Source organism: Callospermophilus lateralis, chromosome 10 (genome assembly GCF_048772815.1).
Source record: "Callospermophilus lateralis isolate mCalLat2 chromosome 10, mCalLat2.hap1, whole genome shotgun sequence".
Lineage (NCBI taxonomy): Eukaryota > Metazoa > Chordata > Mammalia > Rodentia > Sciuridae > Callospermophilus > Callospermophilus lateralis.
The window spans coordinates 102,667,766-102,677,091 of record NC_135314.1 but is presented as its reverse complement, the minus strand read 5'-3'; the positions used below and the strand labels follow the sequence as shown (position 1 = coordinate 102,677,091).

The 9,326-nt window shown below is 36.4% G+C and overlaps 1 protein-coding gene across 1 annotated transcript; it reads left to right on the top strand.

The window, feature by feature from the left end:
- The first annotated feature begins 235 nt into the window (after nt 1-235).
- Otol1 (otolin 1) lies at nt 236-8,715 on the top strand. The gene is made up of 4 exons (XM_076868952.2): nt 236-599; nt 4,367-4,456; nt 7,086-7,157; nt 7,817-8,715. Exons 1-4 carry the CDS (start codon nt 236-238, stop codon nt 8,713-8,715), a joined length of 1,425 nt encoding a protein of 474 aa, XP_076725067.1.
- Nucleotides 8,716-9,326: the final 611 nt, after the last annotated feature.

Genomic DNA, 9,326 nt, shown 5'->3' with positions numbered 1-9,326 from the left:
CCTTATAATAAATACTTCAAGTAAATAAAATATTTGGTTTTGATTCAAGCACACATTTACATATAAAATATATCAACAATATATCATTTTATATTATGCATTCTGTTCATTCTTATGGTTCACATATGCACACATTTCTCCCATATAAGTATATATTTATTTCACTTAGTCTTTTCAATTGAAACTCATATAATTTGTGAATATTTTTTATCCTATCTTTCTTTCAGCCCCAAATATGTGGATGTTTTCTTGGATTTGGTTCATTTTAATTATTTTGGCTATTGCTGGTGTGGACACAAGAGCAAAGACCACACCATACATCAAATTTACGAAAAAATCTGAAGGAGAAGAGATACCCAAGGGTCTAAAGCCATCCAGTGGTTCACCCCAGAGGGAAGAAGAAAACCCCTTGATGGAAATGCCTGCAATGGCGGCACCAACCACTGACCCCTCAGCCCTGGAGTCTGCCTTCGCCACCGCCACTCTCTTTTCCTTTGAAAACTTCACTCTTGACACAGCTGATTTCTTGTTGAATTGTTGTCGTTGTTGCTCACCTATTGTGGGGCAGAAAGGAGAACCTGGAAAGACGGGAAAACCAGGTATTTGAAATATATGGGAAGCCATGTTTCTCACTTGTACATCAATAAAGAGGTGGGTCAGGGGAAGGCATTGTTCCAAAGATTTTTATACTGTCATGCAGATGGTGATAGGCCTAGGGGTAAGATTGTCACAAATGCAAATGCAAATGGGTGCTGTGCTGCGCAACATGGTAACCCCTAGCCATATGTGTGGTTATTAATAAATACTGAAATTAAATATGATAAGCAATTCAGTTCCACAATCATTTCAAGTGCCCAATTACCATATGTGGCCAGTGACTACTCATTTGAACAGCACAGGTATTACAGAACATTTCTGTCACTGCAGAAAGTTCTCTTGGGCTTTCTGGCTAGAGTCAAGGCAGGGATTTCTGACCTCAGTACTGGTGCTCCAGATCTCCAAACTGAGTGCATTTATTATCTGTACAGTCTTTTCATTAATGGCTGATTTAAAAAGGTAGATGAAAATTCTATTGCCTGGTAAGAATGTGTGCTGACTGATGGATTTTTTGAGTGCTATTTGTAGTTAGGATTAGAGATGGAATGCCTGTGAGGTAGAGAATGAAGTGCGGGATTCGGTTTGCTCCTCATTGAAATTCTGAAGCAACACTGTGTCCTTGCCCAGCAATTTTCTCCATTGAACACTGTGGTTATTTATTTCAAAATTGTAGATGTCTTTAATATATATGTAATGAATATACTTTCAGTTTTATTGTAATACATTTTGACTTCTACATGTCATGTAGCAGAGAGAATTCAAGGTAAAATTAAGATCAAAATGTCAATTTCAAATTCGCTCTTCCCTGAAAAGAATTCATATTGATGTTTGCTGAGTCTTGCCTGAAGAATAGAAAGTTATAAAGTCAGTAATTATACATCTTCACGGGCTTTTCATTCATTTCATCCCATTGCGGGATCTTTTAATACATATAGTCAGCATTTATTCAGGGCTGGATTAAGGGGTGAAGGAGATGGGCAGTGGCCAGGGGCATCAAGATTTCAGGGTTGCTAAAACTTGCAAAATGTGATGAGTCTAAGAAAGTCATATTTACCAGAACTTTTCTAGCATCCTGTTTGGCTGGTAAGCTGTTTGTGAGTGGAAACCCCTAGGGCAGGGTCAAGTAGACACAGCTGGTTGTTAAGCTGTCATCTAAGGCTTTGAAGTCCACAATACCGGGGCTTTTGTTTTACCCAGTCATGGATTTGACTGGGCTGTTCTTAGAGTTCAACCCCTCCTCTAATCCTATGTGACAAATATTTTGAAGATGTCAAGTTATTAGCCTGTTTTAGTCTGACTGGACAGTGCTTAAAGGCTGAAAACATTGACTCTATCATGGTCTTACCCTAGAGAGTCTTCATTACTTCTGTCAGTCTCAGTTTCCAAAATGGTAAAATGTGATAACAATGATACTGACTTCACTGAATCCTCAAGAAGAAAGAGATACACACAAGAACTCATTGTGGTGCCTGGAATAAAATAAATACTCAGATAATCATTTTTTTCTTTCCAGTTATCTATGGTAGGAGTATGGACCTGTCTTGTGGAATACTTGGAGCCTTATATGACAGGATGCTGATTTTGAGATTCAGAAAGAGACATATGTTCCAGATATTAGTATTTTTAAAGATATTACTTCTTCCTCTCTTCCCCTCCCCTTCACTTCTCTCCTCTCCACTCTGCTCTCCTCTCTCTCATTAGAAATCTAAGAGCAACATTGAACAAACTTGGAAAAGAAAAACAAGGCTACTAAAATCCAACCATTTCAATTCTCCTTCATTAATTTTCAGTCCTTGGTCACATGAACACATAAACATGCACATTGCAAACATCATATTTTGCATTATCTGCTTTTAAAAGTCACTAGTCTAATTTTATAAACTTTCTGAATGAAAACATCTTGAAATATTCAGATTTATCTAAAAACCAGCAAAGGTAAAAATTCTATCTTAAAGTTTTATCTTCTGCTTCTCTCTTTAGTTCAGTTATGATAGTAGGTACTACATGTCAAGAATGGTTGGCATTTTATTTTATTTCAAATCTTTATAGAAATGTTAAAAATATTATTGCATTTCACCTGATGATTTGGTCACAGTCTAGGGAATGTTTGGTAAATCTAGAGGTTGTAGCACCTGTGAATGCAGAACCTGGAGTCAAAAATCAATTCGTGACCTTGAAGCCTCAGCTTTTCCCTTCATGTTCAGTTTCACGATAACTATGAAAATCAAACCCAGGCATACATTTTACCGGGATGAAAGGAGCAGCCTTCCTCTTCCCTGTAGCTTTATGTGTAGTTGTTTTTGTGTTCCTGGTGTCACCTGGGACAGAACTTTATCACATCCCTCAATAGTATGACCACATTGAGCCTTTAGGGGCGATGGGGAGGGGGGTTTTGCACAGGGAAATGAAATTGACCATCTTGCTTGCTCCCACCTCCTCTGCTTCTTCTTTCTCCATCTCTTTCTCCTCCATGTAATCTTTTCTTTTCTAGACAGAAGAGTTTATCCATCAGCCCTTGGTTATTTGACCTTGCCTTCAGCCTTAATTTCCATTGCAAACAATTTATTAAATGTTCTCTTTCAAACAAATACTGTATTCTTTCAAAGAGGAATTCTATTGAATATAATTTCATCCTATTCCATAGTCTTAATTATATTAAGGTGAAGTATTATAATTTTGTTGAATGTATTTATTTTTATGGTTAACTTTCAAAGAAACTGGCCTTAAATTATTCCAATTGGAAAGTGATTCATATGTCTGGAATAGGACTGGGGTTTCAGGAAGAATAATTTTCTTAGGCTTAGGATCCCTCTGTGGTCCAGGTAAGTGGAAGGAAACTGAATTGCCCTGGTGAACAAGGACACTCAATGAAGTCTGATCCTTGTGTGATCTGACCCTTGCCTGCTTCTCAGCCTCCTCTTATCCTTGACCACTATTTCCACCCATAGTGCCCCGCTTTTTTTTCAGTTGCTTAAAAATACTATGGTCTTTTAAATTCTTACTTTCTTAAAATAACTACCTGCTAACTTTTGCTTAAGAAAATCCTAGTGCATTCATTGAGTCTTTTCTCAGGGATCTCTCCTCTGATCCCACAAATATAAGTTAGGTTCTTTTTTACCCCATCATACAATAGGACCTTCCTATTTTTCTTTATATCATCAACTACAGTGTGGCAATTTTGATTTCTTTATATAGCTATCTATTCAATGCTTATCTTTCATGGAGTCTCAGCTTTTGGGGATTGGGATTGCTGGCATGTTAATGGCTGTGTTCCTAACACTAGCAGGGTGCTCGGTGTGTGTGTGTGTGTGTGTGTGTGTGTGTGTGTGTAAGGTGCTTGGTGTATAAGACACCTCAGAAATAGTTCCTGAATGAATGAATACGTGGATGAATGGGAAACCTAAAAGTGCTAGGTATTATGTTTTTGCTTCCAATTTGAAAGTGTGGTCCATATGAGTTTTAGTGTCAGGTAATTATTTTGTTCTTGCTGTTTGATGTAGTGCCGCTTCCCTAAATCATTTGATCACTGCCATGAATACAGTGACAAGTACTAATGGGCTCAATTTATCTATTCAGGTGTACAAAATTGCAAATCAGACAAAAATATTGCCCTTAGAACTCTGTAATAGTTTATTCTCACCTGATTTTATGATTAGAACATTGACAGTTATTAGTTTAAAAAAAAATGACTGTCCCCCTCGTCCCCTAACTAACAAATTTCAAAAGAGATTTTTTTTCTATATTTATAGTTTTAAACCCTTGTTTCCAGGTCTTAAAGGAGAGACTGGTAATATGGGGATCCCAGGACCACAAGGAGTTATTGGACCCCAAGGCTCAAAAGGCCAGAAAGGAGAGAAAGGTAAGTAATTAATTTCATTTCATGCCAAAACCTCAAGGGACATTTTGCATCATTTTTAAGGAGAATAATTTGCTAAGTAATTTCTTGATTCTTGAAGTTATGTCAGTTTTTAAATATTTAAGTACTTGGTAAAGTATATTGTGAATTCATTTGGTATAGAATTATTATCTTTGTAAAGTAGAAATTTAGAAATTTCTAAATTTAGAAATTCTAAACTGGCTTGGGAACAACACACACACACACACACACACACACACACACACACAAACACACACAGAGTTACACAACTTTTCTATTTCTGATTGGACATCTGGTTGACCCAGTGACTGGAAACCACAAAGTATAGTCTCTGGGGAAGGGTACTTTCCTACATACTCCAGGTGGGCTCTTGCTTATGATGTAAATTAATTTCATAGTAAATAGAACTAAATAGATCCAGCAATGCTCTATAATATTCAATTTAGGTGGATAGCCCCATGAATTAAAACAGAAGTATTAAGCATGTAATGGTGACTTTGGACCAGTGGCTTTACTTTGCCTAGAAATTGAGGAGAATGAACTTGATACTTATTTATACCCCTGTTTACTATCAAAGAAGATTTGTAGTTATGAGTGCTTTCATCGATCTTTTCCAGCTCAGAAATCCTATAATTCCATAGGTGTGTCAGTAAAGAAGGCTTTCCTGCCCCAGGAAATCCCTGGGTCTGTATGTGCTCCAAGGTACTGAGGGAAGATTACAGATTCACTGGGACATTGAGAAATTCCTCAGTGAATAGGAGCAGCCTGTAGAAATACCATCTATTCATCAAGTTCAATGTTTGAGCTTTAGTGTCACATGTCAAAAGGCCTAATATCATCTATACATCACCCTCCACATGGCTCAGGAACTGCCTAACTCATTTCTGCTAGAACATTCAGTGAAGTAATTACTCAAAAAAGATGCTAAGGTAAGAAAGAGCTACTTCACACTTGTCAGTTATGCGATTTTCATTCTCAGAAACATTTAATCCTTTTGTGGCTGAATTATGTTAGCAGAAACCCTGTGAAATAAAGATGAGTGATGAACCTCCCCAGTGATTCATATATTCTGGAAGCTAGACTTCTGGAAGTAGAAGAAAATATAGGGAAGTATCGTAAGGTTCTTAAGAATATGCTTTGATGAAGGATCAAAAGTAGAGATTCATTCAGCCAACTCTATAAAGTGGAAACTCTACTTTTACTTCCAGACTTACCTTGGACTCTTGGCTAAGATTGAAAGTTAAAAAAAAAATAAAATGAGTAGAATGGTTACATTCTGGCTAATGACTACTTGATTAATTCACTACAAGCAATGAAACCCCTTAAATAAACTTGAAAACTTAAATAACTCTGTGAGTGAAGGTCAATGTTGAATTATTAACATGGACTGGAATAGGCTTGGGCCTTCACTTCTATTCTGGTTGGGTTCTCTCAAAATGTATCTGGATATTTTCTTGATGGCCTATGAGTTAATTTCCAATTTTGTATTTTCTGTGGAGTGGTAATAGAGGAAGTGGCTACTTAGACCTCATAGGATTTCTTTAGTGGGTACTGTGAAATTAGGGGAATTTGTTTTCATTACTTTTAATTTGATTTAGGGTTTATTTTTTAATTAAGCAAAATTGTTAGTCATAATATAAATAATAAAGTTGGCAAATAGATACCAAAGAAGATAGTATACAGTAATGTTTGACTCTGTGCAAATTTTTATTTTTTTCATATCTCATGTCCTTCTGGTAAAAGTGAAAACAAAAATATTTGCTCTACCATTTTTGAAGGGCATGTGTTATAAGCTTTGTAAATTATAAGTGTTCCAATTGATGAAATATGCTGTTATAGAGCCCTCTTGTTGTATATGAGGTAGTATTAATATCAAATAAAATTATATGAAGTTTAAAAATGTCCAGGGTAAGTTAACAAAATGTTTAGAGCTTGGAACAGTATTTGGCACAAATTGTCAATACAAGTTAACTGTTTTTAATACTATTATTATTGCTATTGTCTTTTACAATCAAAGTGAGTCTGTGATAGACTTAACAAGATAGGACATTACAAAATCCATTTTATTATAACATGGCAAATATCTGCAAATCCAAATCTTTCAATGTTCTTCAAATATGATTTCTCATAATCTTATAATTTGTCCAAAGAACATTTTAAAATTATTCCAACATGTAATGAAAATTGACTTTTCTTTCATGCTCTAAGTCAGAGATACTTTTTCATTCCTGGATGGATTTTTGTTATGACTAGTTTTAGCTAATTGCAGAATACCGTGTTCTGTGCTTTACTGAGGCATGGTGGGCATATAAAGAAGACAACTGAACTGTCATTTAAAATTTATAATAAAATAAGCATAACCACATACATATGCAAGATATGCAGGATGTGATGAGGAGTTTGAGGAGTCCTGGAAATGCCATAGGCAAAATGAAGTCTATTTGAGGGATTGGCATTCACAATCACCTTCAATAAATTCCCTTTTCACTTTATTTTACCTTTAAACCATTTGGTTAAAGGAAACACTGGAATGTGACATGGTTGTTAAAGGTATGTTAGATAGATCATAAATGACGTAGTTGGAAAAAAGTTAATCTTGGTATCATTTTAGGACTAAAAGGAGAGCGTGGGGACCAAGGGACAAGCGGAGTTCCAGGATATCCAGGAAAACCTGGAGAACCAGGTACAATACAAAACATATAATTGTGCACAATCATGAATGCTGTAAAGCCCTCATTCTTTTCCTGTTTGTATTTAAAATTTTCAGAGAAGTAAGATGGAAATATAAATTACTACTATTTTTCAAATAATTTAGTGTGCTGATTGAAATAGTTCTAGGAATTTAGAGATAAGGTAAAGATATCTGAGCTTTGTTCCTCTCTCTCTAGCTGTCAATTTTTTTGGTTTTAGTTTCTATGCCTTGTAAGATTTTGGGTTTGAATAGAAAATACGGAGATTTAGGAGACTACTTGAGATGGGTCAAAATGCAAAAGGTAATTAATGTTATATAGTAAGCTATATAGTTATATAGCTTATATTCTTATATTCTGTTATATAGTTCTTATATTCTTTATTATTTTAAAGGTGGAAAAAATAAGTAGATATGTGAATTCTGAATATAAGCTATTGTTTCTTGGAAGCACACACTTTTCTCTTTCTGGGATTATGATATGTTATAAATTGCTCATTGCATTTATGGCTGCTAGGCACAGCCTCTGCCAGGCAAGAAGGGGCTTCCACTTCCAAGGAAATAAATTTCATTCCTATTTTTTGAGCTCTGTGGTAATGGCGTCTTGTTTGGCTTTTGTGATCCTTAAACGTTATTTTAATTTTTCGTTTCAGGTGGACTTGGTCCTAAGGGGGATAAAGGAAACATTGGCTTGGCAGGAGTAAAAGGACAAAAAGGCTCAAAGGGAGACCCATGTGAAAATGGCACCAAAGGAGATAAAGGAGACCCGGGGGCTGTGGGCTCTCCAGGATTGAACGGAGGGCCTGGAGCCAAAGGAGAGAAGGGAGAGATGGGACAGAAAGGCTACTGTGGAGATTCTGGAGAGAGGGGAGGAAAAGGGCAAAAAGGGGAGGAGGGGGTAAAAGGAGAAAAAGGTAGCAAAGGAGACATTGGGACAGAAGGCAAAAGGGGCCCTGATGGTCTGCCTGGAGCTAAAGGTGATCCAGGGGTTAAAGGAGAAAAAGGGGAGTTAGGTCCTCCTGGTCTTTTGGGACCTGCTGGGCCAAAGGGTGAGCTTGGGAACAAAGGGGTCCGAGGACCTATTGGGAAGAAGGGCTCACGGGGCTTCAAGGGCTCCAAGGGCGAGGTCACCAAACTCCCACAGTCGGCCTTCAGCGCTGCTTTATCAAAGCCATTCCCTCCTCCCAACATCCCCATCAAATTTGACCAGATTTTATATAATGACCAAAGGGATTACAACCCTGCCACTGGGAAATTTAACTGCAGCATCCCTGGGACATACGTCTTTTCTTACCATGTTACTGTGAAGGGTCGACCTGCTCGGATCAGCCTGGTGGCCCAGAATAAGAAGCAGTTCAAGTCCAGAGAAACTCTCTACGGTCAGGAAATAGACCAGGCCTCTCTCCTCATCATCCTGAAATTAAGTGCAGGAGATCAAGTGTGGCTGGAATTGTCAAAAGATTGGAATGGGGTTTATTCTAGTGCTGAGGATGACAGCATTTTTACTGGGTTCCTTTTGTACCCAGAGGAAAATCCTGGAATTTCACCATAAATTGGGTCTTGGACACTGTAGTTGGGTTTAGTGGAATAAGTATTAACATGTAGAAGTGAACTTAAAAAAAAAAAACAACTTCCATTTTTTTCATGATTAAAACAGTAATACAGAAAAATTACATAATAGTGTAGATTCAATTAGTATTTCTATTCTAAGGCATCTTCTTTAAAACAATTGAGAAAATATGTCTACTAACTCTGTAGCTGACATTTTTTGTTTAGCATTATAATGACATTACTTATTAATCACTAAATTACTATTTAAAGGATTAATGTCTTCAGGAAAATATTAATAATATTTGTAATTAATAAATATATTCTTCTAAATATTTCTATACCTCATATAACTGTGTGTTAATAGCTGACAAACTATCACGATAGGTCTTTCTTGAAGTTTTTGATTCTCTTGGTGGAATTCTCATGTCAGTTTCATTCTCACATTAGTTTAATTCAGTGGAAATGCATGGAAAGTGTGGCAAAGATTAGCTAAAATATGTTTAAAATTTATCATGTGTAAGGGTTTTTCCATAAAACCTGTATTATGTGGACAAGAGTGTTTGGTAAAATGGAAAAAGAATGTTGATAAAAAGATATAGCTCAATCGTAGAA